The following is a 22158-nucleotide window of genomic DNA, read 5'->3' as shown; positions in this document are numbered from 1 at the left end:
ATTAATGATTCCAGTTTTGTCAAGCTGCCAACAGTCAGAAATTAATGACCTGGTTAATTCTTCATCTCAAAGATAAATGATATTTGAATCCCTGCAGACAGCAGGAAGCCCTGGTATCAAATGATGGAACACATCATTGAATCAGACAGTAGAGAAGAGGCCCTTCAGCCCAGCAGACTGCACCAGTCCCACTTTCCAATACTTGGCCCGTGGCCTTGAATGATATGAACTTGAACAGGCTGAGTCAAAGGCTCTGCTGGCAAATGCTGAACATAATCACAGGCTTCCACTTTTACTGTACATTGCCTGATAGACCTGCCTCTGTTTCAGCCTCAGCCCCTTGTGCTGCTGTAACCCTTAAGCACTCTGCTGCCTTTGAACTGAACAACTGCAATGCTCCAATAAAAGCAAAATATTACAGACGCTGGAAATATGAGATAAACACAGAACAGTAGAGAAACTTTGCAGGTCTGGCAATATCTGTGGAAAGAGAAACAGAGTTCTTCGGAGCTTTCCAACTTTCACCCTTCCCTACTTTAATTGATTTACATTTCTGTCACGTCCTATCCTGCCCGTTTGCTCAATTTTCTAGTGCCCACTGACCCACATTCGTTTACAGTTCAACAAATCAATTTTAAAATTTATATCCCTGTGCCCAAGCCCCTCCACAACTTTCTAATCTTCCCCAGCCACACCAAACCTCAGAAGACTTTGTAATTCTTTAACGCTGACCTCTCATGAGATCCCAACTGTTTTTGCTACAACTTGCTTTCAGATGCTTAAGTCAATCTTCAGAATTCTCTCCCTTGTTTTGCCTCTCCTCCTTCAAGGGGCTCCTAAAACCTCTCTCCTTGACCAAGCTTATGATCATCTGTCCTAATATCTGCAAAAGTGTAGCTCAGCGTCAAATTCTGTTTTTTAATGTCCCTATTAAATCTGGTGGTTGTGGTGAGCGGGAGAAATTCCTTCAGTAAAACGTGCTACATAAATGCAAATAAATATTGTTGAACATGATGTAATACAAGACCTGTCTTTCTGTGCTGGGTGGAATGTGATCAGACTGCTCTGTATATCCCGCTGAGATTTACATTACATTTGCACATCCCAGCTGTAGTCACCGCAAATGGTACAGGGTAATCCGTTCCATACCATCGAAATTGGGGAAAACAAATGGCAGGCCTTAATCCTTCAAGCACCTCCTCGTGGCTAGACCAAAGATTGCTCTGGAAAACACTCTCTCAAACTTCGGTCAGGGGAGCTTTGTTTGGTCCGGGACAGCGCAAAAACATGAGGACAACGAATACAAGAAGATTCTGCTTCTGTTCCAAACTCTGAATTTAGATAATTCAACTCAGCAATTTAAAGTAATTCGGAAACTAATTTGAAGGTTTGGGGGGAAAGAACCTGCAAATGCAGTAAACTGAAGTCCAGAAAAGAACACGAACCTATAACATCAAACCCATCTTCATTTCTTTTCTCCGGTGCCTATGGTTAGAACTGAATTTTACTTGAAAAATCATATTTAATTAAGCTATTTATTTGATTGTCAAGTACAGGGTGCTTTAATTGTTACGAAAATGAATTTACTGCATGACATTATCTCAGTAGGTATAGAACTATTCACGGTAGTTACATTAACGTCTCCACAATTTTTTTAAACGCGTTAAAGTTACTGTCATCAAAATCCCATCTCACTAGTGGGGTATCCTCGTCATGTCAAAAAAAAATGGAGAAATATTTGTCGTTTTGTTCACAAAAGAAAACACACACACACACAACGATTCAATGGGAAGACCTCACCAAGCGCTTGGAGCTTGCAATCTGGTGAAAACCAGTGATCACCTCTTGCCCCGATTCCCCAGTTTAGGAGACCCACCTCTTCAAAATTACCGGGGAAAAATGAACAACCAAGACATTTTACGAAGAACGCTCTAAAAATGCGGTTTAACAGCTTCGTTGCCAAATCCTGACGTACAGGAACAGCAGATCACTTATTTTAAAAAAAAAGAGCGATTAATTTAAAAAAATTGGAGTTTGCATTAGTGAAGAGATGGACGGAGTACTGGGTGCAGTTAGGCTCAACAGTAACACGGTGAGGCTGTTCAGTGCGATGTTGTATCATAGCCCCACAGCAGCTGTCCTTGATTCCCCTGCTTTTGCCAATCCTTATCTTTCTTCAGAACAAACCCACGATCACTGCAAAAAGCAAAATTAGTAACTGCTCCCTAATATTTAACATTTGCAAGGTTCGCTGCTTACACAGACCTTCTTTACCTGTTGCGCTGTCCCGGCTCATATTTCCTCTTCCTTCCAACTTCAGCTACACCCCGGCGCCCATCAGCGGCAGAGTTTAGCCCCAGGGACTGAGAGCGGATAAGTGAGTAAGGAATTCTCCGAGGGCTTCACATTACCAGTGAGCTGCAGAAAGCACTGTACACCTCACCTCCACACTCCCTGACTCCGCCATGTTCCCAACCCTGAGACTTCTCTCTCTCTTTCTCTCTCTCTCATTCATTCAGCCGATAGGCTGCAGACGTGCACTTGCTGATTGGGTAAAGGCCAGCCTTTCACAAAGCAATCTCTCCCCCTCCCGCTTCCAAGACTGTTCATGCCCGAATCCCCTCGACTGACCCTGGGCAAGAATCCCAAGTCCCCAGTCTCGCCCCAGAACATCTCTCTGCCACTGAAAAGGTGCAAGGAAGCCGGGTCAATGGAAAATGCCTGCAAATGTTAAATAGCCAGTCTATTCTATTGTGAACGTCCCTGCCAAGAGGAATCACACTTCCAAAGTATCAGAGATAATGGGAACTGCAGATGCTGGAGATTCCAAGATAATAAAATGTGAGGCTGGATGAACACAGCAGGCCAAGCAGCATCTCAGGAGCACAAAAGCTGACGTTTCGGGCCTAGACCCTTCATCAGAGAGGGGGATGTGGGGAGGGAACTGGAATAAATAGGGAGAGAGGGGGAGGCGGACCGAAGATGGAGAGTAAAGAAGATAGGTGGAGAGGGTGTAGGTGGGGAGGTAGGGAGGGGATAGGTCAGTCCAGGGAAGACGGACAGGTCAAGGAGGTGGGATGAGGTTAGTAGGTAGCTGGGGGTGCGGCTTGTGGTGGGAGGAAGGGATGGGTGGGAGGAAGAACCGGTTAGGGAGGCAGAGACAGGTTGGACTGGTTTTGGGATGCAGTGGGTGGGGGTACAACCAGCCCAGCAAAAACTCCGCTCAGTTCGCAACAAACAACTGCACCTCCCAGTCGCAAACCATTTCCACTCCCCCTCCCATTCTCTTGATGACATGTCCATCATGGGCCTCCTGCACTGCCACAATGATGCCACCCGAAGGTTGCAGGAACAGCAACTCATATTCCGCCTGGGAACCCTGCAGCCATATGGTATCAATGTGGACTTCACCAGTTTCAAAATCTCCTCTTCCCCCACTGCATCCCTAAACCAGCCCAGTTCATCCCCTCCCCCCACTGCACCACACAACCAGCCCAGCTCTTCCCCCCCACCCACTGCATCCCAAAACCAGTCCAACCTGTCTCTGCCTCCCTAACCGGTTCTTCCTCCCACCCATCCCTTCCTCCCACCCCAAGCCGCACCCCCAGCTACCTACTAACCTCATCCCACCTCCTTGACCTGTCCGTCTTCCCTGGACTGACCTATCCCCTCCCTACCTCCCCACCTACACCCTCTCCACCTATCTTCTTTACTCTCCATCTTCGGTCCGCCTCCCCCTCTCTCCCTATTTATTCCAGTTCCCTCCCCCCATCCCCCTCTCTGATGAAGGGTCTAGGCCCGAAACGTCAGCTTTTGCGCTCCTGAGATGCTGCTTGGCCTGCTGTGTTCATCCAGCCTCACATTTTATTAACACTTCCAAAGTAGTTGACTGGCTGTAAGGCGCCTTGAGATGACCTGAGGTGTGAATGGTGCAAGTCCTTGTGTTTTCCTGCTCAACACTGGCTGGATGGTATGCCAACTAATTACAGAAAGCTTCAGGAAAAATGCCAAAAGCACACAATCTGCCACGGGGGCTGAACCCTCCTCGGGCTGTGGGAACAATCTCCTTGTGTCTATTTAAGGCTGAGTTAGATCAATGTGGACTTCACAAGCTTCAAAATCTCTCTCCCCGGCGTCCCCGCCTCCCTAACCTGCTCGTCCGCTCACCTATCCCCTCCTCCCACCTCAAGCCGCACCCCCATTTCCTGCCTACTAACCTCATCCCGCCCCCTTGACCTGTTCACCCTCCCTGGACTGACCTATCTCCTCCCTACTTGCCCACCTACACTCACCTTCACTGGCTCCATTCCCGCCTCTTTGACCTGTCTGTCTCCTCTCCACCTATCTTCTCCTCTAACCATCTTCGATCCGCCTCCCCATCTCCCCCTATTTATTTCAGAGCCCACTCCCCCTCATCCTTTTCTGATGAAGGGTCTAGGCCCGAAACGTCAGCTTTTGTGCTCCTGAGATGCTGCTTGGCCTGCTGTGTTCATCCAGCTCCACACTTTGTTATCTTGGATTCTCCAGCATCCGCAGTTCCTACTAGCTGTGATACTTTCTTGATCAGTCAGGAAATCAAGGGTAACGGGGAAAGGGAATGAAAGTGGACACAAGGATTGTCGGATCAGCCATGTGACTTACTGTTTATTCTCATATCATTGATTCAATTTTTAAGGTTACAGATATATGTTACACCGCTGTGTTTTGTACCAGCAGTTTACTGTGGCATTGGCATGGTCAGGATAGAGCTTCTTTTACAGTAATGCACAGTATATTTACGCAAAATCTAGGTTTTATACTTACATTTTTAATGCCAGCGTGAAAGTCAGAAATGAACATCTCTGGATCTTTTCTACTTTCAGGAAGATGAAAATCAGCTATTTTATGTTACAACCTCGCTACCACATTTTCTGTGCTTCACAGACTGTGAAGATGAACATCTACACAGTACCACATTACCAAACATTGTGAAATGGCTATGGTACGTTCCTGGTTTGAAAATATTCTGCCTTTTGTGACCACGGTTATACATTTTTTTCCTACAGTTATTTAAATAGTGAAAAGTCACACAATGGAAATGTTAACATTTTCTCCCAGCAAATACATCATCAGGTCTGTGTGTTTCCAATAATTTCTGCTTTTGTTAAGATGAAAAGTTCTGTCATAAGTTGCACTTTACAAACCTATTATCTAATGTAAGGACTTTAGTACATCAAAATATGGGTTCCTGAATGGACACTTTTTGTATCTCTTGATAAGAAGGAGTCTCAACTGTTCAAAATCAAATATAAGTAACTAGTTTACCTACAAAATCATAAATTACAGGAGCAGAGTTCGGTCATTCAGCCCATTGAGTCTGCCCTGCCATTCAATCATGGCTGATATATTTCTCAACCCCATTCTCCTGCCTTCTTCGTGTAACCTTTGATCCCCTTACTAATCAAGAACCTATCTCTGTCTTAAATCCATTCAGTCTTCTGTGGCAATGAATTCCACAGATTAACCACCCTCTGGCTGAAGAAATCCCTCCTAATCTCAGTTCTAAAGGGTCTTACCTTCACTCTGAGGATGTGCCCTCAGGTCCTCATCTCTCCTACTAATGGAAACAAATTCTCCATATCTAGACCTCTCAGTGTTGTCTAAGTTTCAATCGGATATCCCCTTATTCTTCCAAACTCTATTAAGTACGGACCCAAAGGCCTCAACCATCTTTATATGACAAGCCCTTTACCTCTGAAATCATTCTTGTAAACCTCCTCTGGACTTTCTGTAGTCAGCACATCCATCCTCAGATACATGGCCCAGAACTGCTCACAATGTTCCAAATGCAGTCTGACCAACTCCTTATGCAGCCTCAGCAGTCTATTTCTGTTTTGGTATGCCAGCCCTCTTGAAATTAATATTAACATTGCGTTTCTGTTCCGAAATGCCAACTGAACCTACATGTTAACCTTAGGATCCCTCAATGCCTTTTTGCTTCAGATTTCTGAAGTATTTCCCAATTTAGAAAATAGTTTATGCCTCTGTTTTTCCTTTCAAATTGTGTAATCTCACACTTTCCCAAATTGTATTCCATTGTATTGCCCAGTCTCCTATCCTCCGAGTCTTTCTCCAGCCTCCCCGCTTCCCCACTACCTATTCCTCCACCTGCCTTTGTACCATCTGCAAGTTTAGCAACAATGTCTGCAGGCCTTCATCAAGATCATTAGCAGATAAGTCTCTTTCCAAGGCAGTACTTTATTCCTAACACTATGGACTGTCATCTTATTTATCATCCTCCTATGTGGCACCTTGTCAAAGGCCTTCTGGAAATCCAAATAGATCACATCCACTGGCTCTCCTTTGTGTAACTTGCTTGTTACCTCCTCAAAGAATTCTACCAGATTTGTCAGGTGTGACCTTCCTTTGATGAAGCCGTGCTGACTCGATCCTATTTAACCATGCACCCCAAGCACTCCACAAGCCTTAACGACAGACTTTAAAATCTTGCCAACAGCCTAGCCAGCCTATAGTATCTGTTGCCTCCCTTCCTTCTTAAACAGGGATGTTATATTAACCATTTTCCAGTCCCATGTGATTCTCCCTAACTCCAGTGATTCCTAAAATATCACCACTAATTCCTCTACAATCTTCTCAGCGATCTCCTTCAGAACCATGGGCTGTAGTCCATCTGATATGGGCGATTAATCCACCTTCAGAACTTTCAGCTTTCCCAACACCTTCTCCTCAGTGATGGCTAGTACACTCACCTCCATCCACTGATTCTCTTGAAGTTCTGGTATGCAACTATAACATAACTCTCTTTCAGTAAATGTACGGGAACTGGATTAATAGTAGCAAATTCAATCACAAAATCAGGGTAGTTCAATAATTATGTTCTGTGTGCATATTTGAATTTCTTCCATCTGAATCAACTACCCCTTCATCAATTCAATTTTTCTGGTGTCATCTGTCAAATACAAATATTCAATGACTAAAAATGAATTTCCACATTTTAAAATATTTTTAATGGTATTTGAGTATCTCTGGCAAGGCCAGCATCTGTTGTTCATCTCTTCTTGCTGTTGAATGTAGTGGGCTTTTTCAGTCATTTCATGGGGCCATTAACAGTCAAGTCGGTCTGAAGTCACACATAGGTCAAACTGTATAAGGAGAGTAGATCTACGTCTCGCACAGACATTCGTTGGCTAGATTGGTTGTAGTTTACAACAACTGACAGCTTCATGATGCCATTATTGAAAATAACTTTCAAATCTAGTTTTTATCAATTTATTTTAAACCTTGCTGCCCACCATAGTGGGACTTAAATTCCTGTTTCCAGGAGATTAGCCTGGCTTCTGCTTTACCAGTTCAATAACGTTGCCACTATAGTATCATCTCCCTTCAAGAAATTTTAACTGGTTCAGGTTTTTGAAAGGTTGTTGATGTTCAGATTTCTTTCTTATACCAAATCTCAGGACACTGGGGCATCTATTCTACTATTTAGTTGAAATAATAATTTTATATTTTATGGAAATTTTGATAATATTTGTTATTGTTAATATTTGTGATGCAGTGGATTACTAAAAAAACTGCAGGGCGCTGACAAGTTTAGTACGTTATAATTACTGAATGATTTTGTTTCGAGTTTAACAAAAGTGGAAACACTCCTTTTTTTAACTCTTTATTTCTCTTGGGGACGTTTTTGAGCATTTTGGGGTTTGTTGGTTGTAAGAGAATCTTTGCACATTTGTCGAGGTGGAAGAATGAAGTCTGCCTGCCCAGGAGCTAAATTTGGGTAGGTAAGATTAATGTACTCTTGAAAAGCTGACCTTGTGTTTCGTAGCTCAGTCTCTAGCTCTAATTCCAAGATGGTCATGGTTTCCACTTTATTGTAAACGTCTTTGAGGTCAACCTCTTTCTCACACAGTAGTCTTTTCAACATGTCAATTTCAGACTGATGTCTACTTTGTAGGATGAGGATGGGTTCCATAGCTTGTGCCTGTTCTTCAACACGAGCTTTAGCAACTTCCATCATGATCTTCTCTTCATATTCTGCTTTTTGGATCTCCAAAGTTTCTTGTAGAATGGATTGACTTTGTGTTTCAGCATCGGTTTTTAGCTTTCTGATTAGAAATAAACAAATGTAATATTAGTACCTCACAGGGAAAAAAAAGCACATTTGAAACTGTAATATAATTAGGTGCTCTTGATCTAGTGCTGAGTTAACATACTATTCTTTCAGTTCAGAATTCTGCATTTGAGCCGAATCCAATTAATTGTCTCGTTACTTTGTATGAGATCCAAATAAATGATATGTGGTGACTCATAATCAAATTATGTTACTTTGGATTGTAAATTCACACATATAACTGCTCATAATTCAGCACAAATCATTCAGCCTTACTCAATGGAGTGACCAAGATGAATTTAAAAGTGAGGGAGCAAAATCACACCATTATCGTAAGTTTCAGGTTTATTATTTGTATGGACTCCAGCCTTATTCTGCTGCTGGGTGTACTTGAGGCCAGGTTTGGTGTAAAAACATTTGTGTATTTGGGAACCTCCAGCTGAATGAGCAGAAAATGTAACCCCACAATATTGCTCTTTTAAAATTTTGATTGTGAGCTTTATTGCAATTACAAAATACAATTTTCCCAACTCACTTCATTCAAGTTTCAAATTGAATTTACAAGTAAAGAAAATGAACATTTAAGTATTGCTGAAAAAAGACACATTTTGTTGAAGCTTTTCATTTTGCACTCTTCAGGGCATTTTGCAAGAATACAAATTCAAGAGGAAACCAGAACTTATTCTGTGTGAGAACAGAGTACTGATTGGTTGGGAGGTGGAGTCTGATTGGTATTTCCAAGGAGAACACATCCGTTAATGCTGTTTAAGAGTTAATTGTCAGGCTTTGTTTTATTTTAAATCAGGTGGGTTGATTCTCTTGGTCAGGGCATAGCACTGAGAAATGAACCTGAGAATGGCTTTCATCCATTTTAATGTTTCGTTGACCCTTTTCACCAGACCCAAAACGTTAACTCTGTTTTTTCCTTCACAGATGCTGCCAGACCTGCTGAGCTTTTCCAGCAACTTTGTTTTTTGTTGCAAAGGACATGCTGTTGGATATGATCTGCCAGTCTTTAGAATGTCCTTTGTAGCAATGTGAAACAACAAGCACCGCCTGTTACTCAATCCTTTAAGACTTCTTACTATTCCAGGGTAACCTGAGATAGATTGGGCACTTTTCAAGATGGAAAGTGATCTCTTTAGGGCCTTCCATGATTTTGCGCAATTAACAGTGAGAAATTATTCGATCAAAGTAGCCATTATTTTGCAGGATGGCTTTGATATCCCTATTTCTGCTTTGAGTTTGCACAATGAACAAAGACTTGGACCCTATTTGTGAGGTTTCCAATAAAATCAGTGTTATAGCCCAGGGAACAATAGGGATCCCAACATATTTACTGACTGGCAAAAGTATTTTTGTGCTAAACAGTAGAAAAGAAATACTTGACTGATTTTTCAACTAGGACATTGAGGAAAAGAAGTTTTTTTTAAATTGCTCCATTTCAAATGTGAATTTGAGTGTAGGATGGAGCATATTAAGACATTACAGCTGCAAATTCAAATGTAGCAAGATGATCATTTACATATTGTAAATATGCAAGAGGTAGGAGATTAAGAGCAGGTCCATCACTATTGCTTGTGATGAAAAGTTCCACATTCTAACAAACATCTAAATGAAGAGATTTGTCCCAAATCTCCAATTACTTTACTCCTATATTTAAGAGTCCTAGTCACAACTACCTAGTCACAATCCTTCTGAAAGTTCATCATCTAATAATCCCCCTTCAGCCTTGTCTGTCCTCAACAGAAAAAAAACAGCTGTTGAATCTTTCCTGATAGATATGATCTCTCAGTTCTTGTATACTTCTTGTGAACCTTTTATAAACCTTACCAAAAGCTGCTTTATCCCTTTTCATGTAATACACAGACTAGAAACGTACACAGTGTTCAACACATTATATATGAACTTACTTTTCATTTGTAATACACCTAGATCAATGGTTCACAAATTGGGTTCTGTAGGTATTTTCCAGAATGCATGCAGACTCCTGTTGCAAGTTTCATCTGCAGTATTTTAAAGTTTGCAATTAGAGACAACCTCAATGGCAATAAATTAATCCTTTTTGACACCCTAGGTGGGGACAGAAATCACAGATTCCGATGCTCCTGCGGATATGGGCCTTTGGCTCCCTGGACCTAGCCCTGATCTGTGCATAGCGGGTTTGATTGCTGAACCACAGACAGTGGCAATGTGCCCCTAACCGGGGAAACAGCCCTGCTCCGTACCCACATGTGCCAGCTCTAATCCGGTTATATGCAAAATTACCTTGCCCCAAGCATTGCAGCTCCCTACCCCTGCAACCTCAGCGACAGTTAACCCCCTCAATCCCTGTGTTGGTGAATAGGCCCTGATGTACTCCTTGGTTCTAAGCCATGACAAACACATGAAAACTTAGAAAATAGGGGCAGGAGTAGCCATTTGCTCCTTCAAGTCTGCTCTGCCAATCAATATGATTGTGGCTGATCATCCAACTCAGTACCCTGTTGCCCTTTTCTCCCTATACCCTTTGGCCTCATTTGTCCTAGAAACTACATTTAGCTCTTTCTTAAAAACATTCAATGTTTTGATCTCAACTGCTTTCTGTGATAGAGAATCCCACAGGCTCACCATCTCAGTCTAAAATGAACTATCCTATATCCTTCACTGTGACCCTTGGCTCTAGAATCCCCCATCATTGGGAACATCCTTCCTGCATTTACTTTGTCTGCTCCTATTAGAATTGTTTGTGAGAACACTTGTAATAACCTTTCCCTCCAACAGCCACCAAAAGATGTTGGGTAAACATTCTAGTGTCATTATGGGACAAAGAAAACATGGCAATATCTCAATAATTGTGATGCCAGATGCTTACTTGTATCATTGTATGTCTTTCTCCACCAGACTGATTATTTTTCTTCATTAATTTTTGTCATTGGCAATGCCAGCATTCACTACCCATCCCTATTTCCCCTTGAACCAAGAGGTTAAATGGGCGTTAATAACAATCAATGCTAATTTAACAGCCACCAATTTTCTGATGAGTTTTCCATACCGGATTTATCATTTGAACTTGATATCCACCAGCTGCTGTGTTGCAATTTAACAGCAAGTCCCAAGAGCTTAGAATGTGCTTCTGGATTGCCAAGGATATTACAACTACCACACTGTCTCTCTCAACATGAGCAAAGGTATGCCAGGATGATTCCTAGCAGAGTGGACCATAGTTACCAAGATGTTACTGATAAAGAAATGGCGCATCCACTTTGCAATAATGGGAAGCACAAGATCTTGTCAGCAGAGTTAGCTGCATAGTTATTCCAAATGCTGCAAAGATGTCGGCAGCTATTATTGCATAGATCTGACACATACAGTGAGATCCAAGAACTTACGTTATCACTTGATCAAGAGTATGGGATGCAAGTTGCTTTTCTTTTTCTATGGCTTCAGCTACAGCCTTTTCTTTTTCAATTTCACACTTATGAAGCATCAGCTGGATTTCATGCGCTAATCGTTGTTTTCCAACTTCATGTTCCTTGCTCACCATCTGCTCTTGTTGCCATTGCATTTTAGCCACTGTTTTTCGTATTGCTTTCTATTAAAACAGAACGATAGTCAAACAATGTTGAAAAGAAATTAAGTTCTAACATAGTTTGGAAATGACTTCTCAAACTGAAAAAATGTTAAAACAAACTTTTATCCGACACCATGATTTGAAAGAAAATTCCAATCATCATATCTTATAGGCTTCAGAGATATGTCTGTTGCAACATATTTTCATCTGATGGTCTTTGTTTACTTAACCTCCAATATTATGTAACTTTACACCGGTGTTTGAAATGATGATAGAGTAAGTCAGCCCAGCAAAGGACAACACTGGTTGTGATTCAACAATTTACATTTTTGATAGGCTGTTGATAGTCTCTTCCACTTCACATATGATGTGTCTTCTCTTGGTAATGTACCCCAGAACTGTATCACATCTCCCCATTAAGACCAGGGCAAGGTCAAGAATCATATCACGGAAAGAACTGTTAGGAACAGTCCACATCCTGTAGAAACACACTGGGAAGCTAATACATTCTAATACCTTCCTACCTTTCTAGTTCAAATGCAAAACTGATGTGATAGTGTGGTGGCTTATGCTTGTATTGGTGTATGGATCATTCTCAGCATTTCCTCTCACAGTGAATTGCTAACTTCAGTATGTTGACATTAACACTTTCATAGAAGAACAAAATTATAAAGAAAAAATATGATAACTAAATTATTTCAGAGGACAAAATGTCTACAGTGTTGTACAAGGTAATGGTATTGAGGATGTCACACCATCTTTGGGTGGAAGAACTATTGGTCTTAAATGAGGTCCCAATGAAACTTATGTGAAATGCCGAACTTCTGATAGTTGGAACTAACATGTTAATGTTAATTGTATCTATTGCTATTACACAATAAATTATTCCTTGTTATATAAGAAAATGCATCCTATTTTTAAGATTCTCTGGTGATTTATTCTCTACCACTGATTACTAATTTGATCCTTAGTCTCAGCACAGTAACGAGGATTAGTGAGAGTGTATACCCCAAACGGTGATCAGTACCCAGAGCCCAGTATAACATGATGATCAGTGGTAGGCACCATTGTAGAAATACCTGAATGTAACAACAGTAGAGATAATCTACTTCATACAGAAAAGGAAGGTTTTCACAACAAGCAAAGTTACTGATTTAAGAAGACTTCCACTTTAAGAAGGCATGAACACAGCAGCTGAAATGTGAAAACCAACAAACAGCTGCAGTTATCGGTCCAGCAGCACAGTGAAAGCAGCAGAAACCTTAATCTCAGTGATGATCTGATGCAGAGAGAAAATTGTGTGGGCTAGGAAAAGGATAAAAGCTAGCTACACTGGGATGACCTGAAAACCTCAGAGAAATGGGAATCATGGGTATACAGGGTAGAAAAGAGGGTGTTTTGCATTTATTGGCCAGGGCATTGAATATGGGGGTTGGGAAGTCATATTGCAGCTGTACAGTACATTGGCTAGTTTACTTTTGAAAAACTGTTTCATTTCCGGCTTCCAAGATATAGGAAAGATGTTGCTAAACTTGAAAAGGTGCAGAAAAGATTTAAAAGGATGTTGCTGGGGTTTGGAGGGTTTGAGCGATAGGGAGAGACTGAATAAACTGGGTAGAATTCCCTGGAATGTCGGAGGCTAAGGGGTTACCTTAAAGAGCTTTACCAAATCATTCTGGGCATGAATAGCCAAGGTCTTCTTCCTAGAGTATGGGAGTCCAGAACTAGAGGGCATAGGTTTAAGGTGACAGGGGAAAGGTATTAAAGAGACCCGAGGGAAAACTTTTTCACACAGGGTGGTGCATGTATGGATTTAGCTGCAAGAGGAAGTGGTAGAGGCTGGTACACTTACAGCTTTCGCAAAGCATTTGGCTGGGTATATGAATAGGAAGGGGTAAGAGGGATATGCTGGCAAATGGAACTAGATTTATATAGGGCATCTGGTCAGCAAAGACAACTTGTGCCAAAGGGACTTTTACTGTGCTGTACAATTCTATGATTCTAATTGAGCCTGCGGGAGTAATTGCAAGCTCTGACCGTAAATTTAGATGTCATTAAGGGCATTGGGAACAAACATCATAGTAATGGTGATTAAAACAGGGTGGGATGGAATGAAAGTAGTCTTTCAAAATGAGCATCACCAGCATTGTAACTCCAGGAGCCATGAGTATAATAGATGGAGCAATGGTCAGAAAAGTAATTTACTCAAAGATCACATTACTGGAAATGTGGCCCAGTTTATTTATCATAACAAAAAGGTAAATCTGAACAATATGAAGAAACAGTCTAACAGAAGAAGTGTTTTACATGATCAAGACACCCAGAATTTAAATTGCAATTTTGGCAGGAAGAGTTATTTTGGCACAGTATTAGAAGTTAATTTTAAAAATTGTCCAAGGGGTCATGGATCATCTAATGAACCTTAAAAGATAGGAAAATGTCCATTTCACCCAGGAAGCAACACACAAATCTCCAACTTGGCTGCAGAACATTGGATAATGCTACAGAAGGAGAAGGCTACCATTTTACTCATGGAAAAAAACGGAAGGCCTTCAGCAACCAATATAGGAATACACTGTTGCTGTTTCACAGAATATGCCCTTTGATAAGTAACACAGTAAAGATTGCTAGCTCATAGAATTTAAAGCGTTCTTGTAAAAGTATCACAAAATATTTCAGTAAAACATATTTTTAAAGTCTATGTGCACAGCTTAGAAGTCTAAAGAAACTTTAATGAAGAATTTAAGAACACATTGATCTATTGCAAGAATGGAAGCTTGAAGAGTACAGGTTAAATATTGTATGAAGATGGCACAGATTTTAATCCATTTAAAATAAATAAAAATAAATAAATATGTTATAAAGAAATGAAAAGAGAAATAATATTTTTAAAATTATATAATGTCAGAGTTGGGCCAAATAGAACAGTGGATTAGACATCTTTGAGAAAACAATTTTAAGATACAGAATTTCTTCAAAGTTAAACACTAAGATTGAAGTTGAAATAATAATTAAATTCAGTAAGTCATATAGCAAATGACCACCAAATAAATCACCAAAATACCAATAAAGACACAGATTTTTTTAATGAAGTCATAAAGTCATAGTCATAGAGACATACAGCACCCAAACAGACCCTTCAGCCCACCTCATCCATGCTGACCAGATATCCTAAATTAATCCAGTCCCACTTGCTAGTATTTGGCCCATATCCCTTTAAGCCCTTCTATTCATATACCCATCCAGATATCTTTTAAATGTTGCAATCATACCAGCCTCTACCGTTTCCTCTGGAAGCTCGTTCTATACATGCAGTACCCTCAACATGAAAAAGTTTCCCCTTTGGTCCCTTTATTTTCTTCCCCTCTCACCTTAAACTTATGCACTCTAGTTCTGGACTCCCCCACCTCAGGGAAAAGAGCTTGTCTATTTACCCTACCCATGCCCCTCATGATTTTATAAACCTCTATAAGGTCAACACTCAGCCTCTGGTGCTCCAGGAAAAATAACATCAGCCTGTTTAGCCTCTTACTACAGCTCGTACCCTCCAACCCTGGCAACTTGTAAATCTTTTCTGAACACTTTCTGGTTTCATAACATCCTTCCTTTAGGAGGGAGACCACAATTACACACAATACTCCAAAAATGGCCAAACCAATGTCCTGTAGAGAAGCAACATGATTTCCCAACTCTTATGCTCTATGCACTGAACAATAAAGGCAAGTGTACCAAATACCGTCTTCACTATCCCATCTAACTGCTATTCCATGTTCAAGGAACTATGAACCTGCACTCCAAGGTCTCTTTGTTCAGCAACACTTCCCAGACCCCATTATTAAGTCCCGCCCTGATTTGCCTTTCCAAACTGCAGCACCTCTCATTTATTGAAATTAAACCTCGTCCCCAACTCCTCGTCAGAAAATTTCCTAAAGACCTGCAGCCAATGGATAATAAAAACCAATAAGAAACTGGTGAGAGAACAGCAGAGTTAATGTTAACTATATATCTCTCTTCACAGCTGCTGCCAAATCTGCCAAGTATCACCAACACCTTCTCATTTTATTATAGATATCCAACATCTGCAATACTTTGATTTTATTTTGTCTACCAATGGTTGGTATCTCAAACCTAAATGACATGTAGAAGATCCTGAATGCCTTGCACTGACCAGTTATTGATTGTTGAAACAAAGTGCTCCTTACGATTTTCAACAACACAAGTGGGCAATTCAAGAAAAATGTTTCAATATTCATTGGAGCTGTGAAAGTAAAGCAGACTGAACCAAATGTGAACAGAAAGCAAATTCTTTGGTAAGAAGCATGTTTATGGGTTAAGGAGCACACTTCTAACCATAGCAATATACAAAGGATGCAATTGCAATTGAGTAATGTAAGTCAGCCGATAAGACTCACTGCTGCACACCCGTGCTTAGAACTTATATAATATTGCAGCTCTCAGTATTGCTCTGCTCTTTGAATCTCGGTGGACAGAACTGTAGCAGATAAGGGGCTGAATCTCACATTATTTTGGCTAAGTGAAAGTGTGTCAGGTTTTTTTGAAAGGTTTTTCATTGTTCTGCCTTGTGGGTTTTCTCACCGTTCCTTACTAAATGTACCTTATCAACCACATAGTCTCCACCCCCATGGAAACTCTCACATCCAATTCAAGCCCCGTCTTACCATTCCCAAAATAACTTCCCACTGCTGGCAATAGCCCGGATTTAAGCTGCATCCCATGTGCCCACACTGTCTTTAAAAATTCATTGTGTACCCAGACAACCACTATCCGTTTGGAGCTGCCTTGCACAGTTCTTGATTTTTGCCCTGGACATTCACAGAGTAATCAGTGCCCTGTTTTGTGGGAAGGGATCTAAAGGTCCCGCTGGATGGCGTGGTGAAGAGAGGGTGCACATCTTCATGCCCAAGATCAGCAGTGAGGCCATTAAACCAGACTGTGCCAACCTGATCTGATGCCACCTGGGTTAGAGCAGTTAGATATAGGAAGATGGCCTATGAGCTTCTCCATTCTGCCAATGTAAGTGTTACCACCTTTGCTCTGATACCTCACACTCACCCTATCTCCGTTACTGGATCCAGCTTCCAACCAATGCTCATGTTCTCCCAATACTACTTCTGGCTGAAATATCTTTCCTCACCTGCCCCCACATCCCTATCCAATACACCATTAAACCACCACCCCACCACACCGACCCCCACCAATGCTGTCTGCACTTACTCTCTCTGGGAACCTCCCCACTTGTATTGAAAGTAATTGCTGTGCTGTCCACTTTTATCTCCCAAAAAACCAGTTGCTTTCTCATTCCAGGAGAAAAATAGCTCACAATGAGGGCAGAGATCTAGGAACTGCAGATGCTGCAGAATTTGAGATAACAATATGTAGAGCTAGATGAACACTGCAGGCCAAGCAGCATCAGAGGAGCAGGAAGGCTGACGTTTTGGGCCTAGACCCTTCTTCAGAAAAATTATGAGGGAAGGTCCAGACCTGAAACGTTAGCCTTCCTGCTTCTCTGATGCTGCTTGGCCTGCTGTGTTCATCCAGCTCTACACCTTGTTATCCCACAATAGGGACATTCAGCTTCTCACTGTTTATGAGAAGAGTTTCCTGACTCTTACTGACTAAGTAGCTGACTGATCATATCCAAATTGGTTTTGGAGAAATAATATGTGTCTCCTGCAGTAGGACAAAATGCAAACAGGTAAGACAACACAAGGGAGGAAGTAGTGAGCATCCAGGTAGGCTCAGAGTGAGTGAATTCCATGACTGAGAGCAAAGATCCTGGAGGTACAGCCTGGTCCTTTAGCCAGGTGTTTGTCCCTGAGATCACAGTGCTGCAGCGTTACAATGAGAGTTGCTGGTTCAGCATGATATGCAGCACTGAAGTGCAAAAGCATCCTGTAAATAGATTGGAGAAGTACTATGAGGATTCTTAGAGGCTGGCACACATCAGCTGCCAATGTCCATGGACATGGGGGCATGTGATCAGTGCCCATGGAGTGTGTGTGGAGATATTGGAGCCTGGTATCCAACATGGATGTTCTTTGGAGCAAGTAGTGAGCTGGTGTCACTCCCTGATTTCCATGTTGAGCTTTATTGATGTTTACCTTGTTTGGTAATATAGGAAGCTCAGTATTAATTGATGTGGAGAGAGATAGTAGGAACTGCAGATGCTGGGGAATCTGAGATAACAAGGTGTAGAGCTGGATGAACACAGCAGGCTAAGCAGCATCAGAGGAGCAAGAAAGCTGATGTTTCGGGCTTCGAACCTTGTTCTGAAATAAATAGAGAGAGAGAGGGAGGCAGGTAAAAGATAGATAGAGGAGAAGATAGATGGAGAGGAGACAGACAGGTCAAAGATGCAGGGATGGAGTCAGTAAATGTGAATGCAGGTGGGGAGTTAGGGAGGAGATAGGTCAGTCCAGGGAGGACGGACAGGTCAAGGAGGCGGGATGAGATAGTAGATAGGAAATGGAGGTGCGGCTTGAGGTGGGAGGAGGGGATAGGTGAGAGGAAGAACAGGTTAGGGAGATGGGGATGAGCTGGGCTGGTTTTGGGATGCGGTGGGGGAAGTCCACATTAATACCATTGCGCTTGTGAAGTCCACATTAATACCATTGGGCTGCAGGGGTCCCAAGCGGAATATGAGGTGCTGTTCCTGCAACCTTTGGGTGGCATCACTGTGGCACTGCAGGCAGCCCAGGGATGGACATGTCGTCTGAGGAATGGGAGGGTGAGTTGAAATGGTTCGCGACTGGGAGGTGCAGTTGTTTTTTGTGAACCGAGTGTGGGTGTTCTGCAAAGCGGTCCCCAAGCCTCCACTTGGTTTCCCCAATGTAGAGGAGGCCACACTGGGTACAATGGATACAGTATGCCGCATTGGCAGATGAACATCTGCTTGATGTGCAAAGTCTTCTTGGGGCCTGGGATGGGGGGAAGGGGCGAGGTATGGGGGCAGGTGTAGCACTTCCTGCGGTTGCAGGGAAAATTGCAGGGTGTGGTGGGGCTGGAGGGGAGTGTTGAGCAGACAAGGGAGTCCCAGCGAGAGTGGCCCCTCCGGAAAGCAGATAAGGGTGGGGACGGAAAAATGTCTTTGGTGGTGGGATCGGATTGCAGATGGCAGAAGTGTCAGAGGGTGATGCATTGGATCCAAAGGTTAGTGTGATGGTACGTGAGGCCGAGGGGGATTCTGTTTTGGTTGTTATTGCGGGGAGGGGTTGTGAGGGATGAGCTGTGAGAAATACGGGAGATATGGTCGAGGGCATTCTCGACCACTACAGGGGGGATGTTGCGGTCCTCAAAAAAATGAGGACATCTGAGATGCACAGGAGTGAAATGCCTCACCCTGGGAGCAGATGCGGCGGATGCGAAGGAATTGGGAAAGGGGGATTGCATTTTTGCAGTCCACCCTGGACTGACCTATCTCCTCCTTAACTCCCCACCTACACTTACCTTTACTGGCTCCATCCCCATCTCTTTTATCTGTCTGTCTCCTGTCCACCAATCCTCACCTCCACCCATCTTCTATCTGCCTCCCCCTCTCTCCCTATTTATTTCAGAAACCCCTACCCCTCCCCATTTCTGAAGAAGGGGCTAGGACCAAAACGTCAGCCTTCCTGCTCCTCTGGTGCTGCTTGGCCTGTTGTGTTCATCCAGCTCTACACCCTATTAATTGATGTGACTTGGGTTGTTAATAAGGCATTTTAAAGAGCTGTGATCCCCCTTAATTGACAGCTCACTGCTGCCGCATGAGAAACTCACCTCTCCAGTGATGGAAAACATGAAAGGTGGAGTGAGAAGATCCTGAAATCAAGGCAGGGCTCTCTCAACTTTGTGATTCTGCCACAAATCTTGCCAAGTCCATGTTACTCAGAAAAATAATCTTTAAGATCCTATGCCACATTAACAACTATCTCGTTAATAACCTCGCCTTTTTCACTCTCACATCTAACACTGGGACATTAAACCCCAGCTTACATGAAAATGTACTGTCCAATTGGAGCCCCATTGGGTTCCCCACTCCTCCCTTCACCGACCTAGAACATAGAACATTACAGCGCAGTACAGGCCCTTTGGCCCTCGATGTTGTGCCGACCTGTCATATCGATCTCAAGCCCATCTAACCTACACTATTCCATGTACGTCCATATGCTTATCCAATGACGACTTAAATGTACCTAAAGTTGGCGAATCTATGACCGTTGCAGGCAAAGCGTTCCATTCCCTTACTACTCTAACTATGATGCGATTAGACATGAGTTAGGAAGCATGGACTGGGAGCAGTTGTTCCATGGTAAGGGAACTATAGACATGTGGAGACGTTTAAGGAACAGTTGTTGGGAGTGATGAGTAAATATGTCCCTCTGAGACAGGCAAGAAGGGGTAAGATTAAGGAACCTTGGATGACGAGAGCGGTGGAGCTTCTAGTGAAAAGGAAGAAGGTAGCTTACATAAGGTGGAGGAAGCTAGGGTCAAGTTCAGCTAGAGAGGATTACTTGCAGGCAAGGAAGGAGCTCAAAAATGGTCTGAGGAGAGCCAGGAGGGGGCACGAGAAAGGCTTGGCAGAACGATTTAGGGAAAACACAAAGGCATTTTACACTTATGTGAGGAATAAGAGAATGGTCAAAGAAAGAGTAGGGCCGATCAGGGATAGCATAGGGAACTTGTGTGTGGAGCCTGAGGAGGTAGGGGAAGCCCTAAATGAGTTTTTTGCTTCTGTCTTTATGAAAGAAACGAACTTTGTAGTGAATGAAACCTTTGAAGAGCAGGTGTGCATGCTGGAATGGATAGAGATAGACGAAGCTGATGTGCTGAAAATTTTGTCAAACATCAAGATTGACAAGTCGCCAGGCCCGGATCAGATTTGTCCTCGGCTGCTTTGGGAAGCGAGAAATGCAATTGCTTCGCCACTTGCGAAGATCTTTGCATCCTCACTCTCCACTGGAGTCGTACCTGAGGACTGGAGAGAGGCAAATGTAATTCCTCTCTTCAAGAAAGGAAATAGGGAAATCCCCAGCAATTATAGACCAGTAAGTCTCACGTCTGTCGTCTGCAAGGTGTTAGAAAGGATTCTGAGCGATAAGATTTATGACCATCTGGAAGAGCATGGCTTGATCAAATACAGTCAACACGGCTTTGTGAGGGGTAGGTCATGCCTTACAAACCTTATCGAGTTTTTTGAGGATGTGACCAGAAAAGTTGATGAGGGTCGAGCTGTGGATGTGGTGTATATGGACTTCAGTAAGGCATTTGATAAGGTTCCCCATGGTAGGCTCATTCAGAAGGTCAGGAGGAATGGGATACAGGGGAACTTAGCTGCTTGGATACAGAATTGGCTGGCCAACAGAAGACAGCGAGTGGTAGCAGAAGGAAAATATTCTGCCTGGAAGTCAGTGGTGAGTGGAGTTCCACAGGGCTCTGTCCTTGGGCCTCTACTGTTTGTAATTTTTATTAATGACTTGGACGAGGGGATTGAAGGATGGGTCAGCAAGTTTGCAGACGACACAAAGGTCAGAGGTGTCGTTGACAGTGTAGAGGGCTGTTGTAGGCTGCAGCGGGACATTGACAGGATGCAGAGATGGGCTGAGAGGTGGCAGATGGAGTTCAACCTGGATGAATGCGAGGTGATGCATTTTGGAAGGTCGAATTTGAAAGCTGAGTACAGGATTAAGGATAGGATTCTTGGCAGCGTGGAGGAACAGAGGGATCTTGGTGTGCAGATACATAGATCCCTTAAAATGGCCACCCAAGTGGACAGGGTTGTTAAGAAAGCATATGGTGTTTTGGCTTTCATTAACAGGGGGATTGAGTTTAAGAGTCGTGAGATCTTGTTGCAGCTCTATAAAACTTTGGTTACACCGCACTTGGAATACTGCGTCCAGTTCTGGGCGCCCTATTATAGGAAAGATGTGGATGCTTTGGAGAGGGTTCAGAGGAGGTTTACCAGGATGCTGCCTGGACTGGAGGGCTTATCTTATGAAGAGAGGTTGATTGAGCTCGGTCTCTTTTCATTGGAGAAGAGGAGGAGGAGAGGGGACCTAATTGAGGTATACAAGATAATGAGAGGCATAGATAGAGTTGATAGCCAGAGACTATTTCCCAGGGCAGAAATGGCTAGCACGAGGGGTCATAGTTTTAACTGGTTGGTGGAAAGTATAGAGGGGATGTCAGAGGCAGGTTCTTTATGCAGAGAGTTGTGAGAGCATGGAATGCGTTGCCAGCAGCAGTTGTGGAAGCAAGGTCATTGGGGTCATTTAAGAGACTGCTGGACATGTATATGGTCACAGAAATTTGAGGGTGCATACATGAGGATCAATGGTCGGCACAACATTGTGGGCTGAAGGGCCTGTTCTGTGCTGTACTGTTCTATGTTCTATGTTCTATGTTCTACTCTCTGAGTAAAGAAACTACCTCTGACATCTGTCCTATATCTTTCACCCCTCAATTTAAAGCTATGCCCCCGTGTGTTCACCGTCACCAT

The 22158-nt window shown here is 42.8% G+C and overlaps 2 protein-coding genes across 2 annotated transcripts in view; both read right to left on the bottom strand.

Annotated features, from left to right (window-relative positions):
- LOC125452541 (uncharacterized) overlaps positions 1–2476 on the bottom strand; it is a 92798-nt gene extending 90322 nt beyond the window's left edge. Inside the window, exon 1 of the mRNA XM_048531099.2 lies at positions 2275–2476. Within this exon, the coding sequence (XP_048387056.1) occupies positions 2275–2296 (22 nt within the window). The 5' untranslated portion in view covers positions 2297–2476. The remainder of the gene's footprint in view (positions 1–2274) is intronic.
- A 2254-nt stretch (positions 2477–4730) lies between these two features.
- The window catches only part of LOC125452234 (uncharacterized protein C6orf163-like), a 30185-nt gene continuing 12757 nt past the window's right edge, over positions 4731–22158 (bottom strand). The window contains exons 4-5 of the mRNA XM_048530405.2: positions 11482–11684; positions 4731–8105 (exon numbers count right to left, since the gene is read on the bottom strand). Coding sequence (XP_048386362.1) covers positions 7664–8105; positions 11482–11684 — 645 coding nt within the window. The 3' untranslated portion in view covers positions 4731–7663. The remainder of the gene's footprint in view (positions 8106–11481; positions 11685–22158) is intronic.

The sequence above is a fragment of the Stegostoma tigrinum genome, chromosome 4 (assembly GCF_030684315.1).
Source record: "Stegostoma tigrinum isolate sSteTig4 chromosome 4, sSteTig4.hap1, whole genome shotgun sequence".
In the NCBI taxonomy this organism is placed as follows: Eukaryota; Metazoa; Chordata; class Chondrichthyes; order Orectolobiformes; family Stegostomatidae; genus Stegostoma; species Stegostoma tigrinum.
Note: the sequence above shows the minus strand (reverse complement) of the source record. Positions and strands in the feature narration are given on the sequence as shown.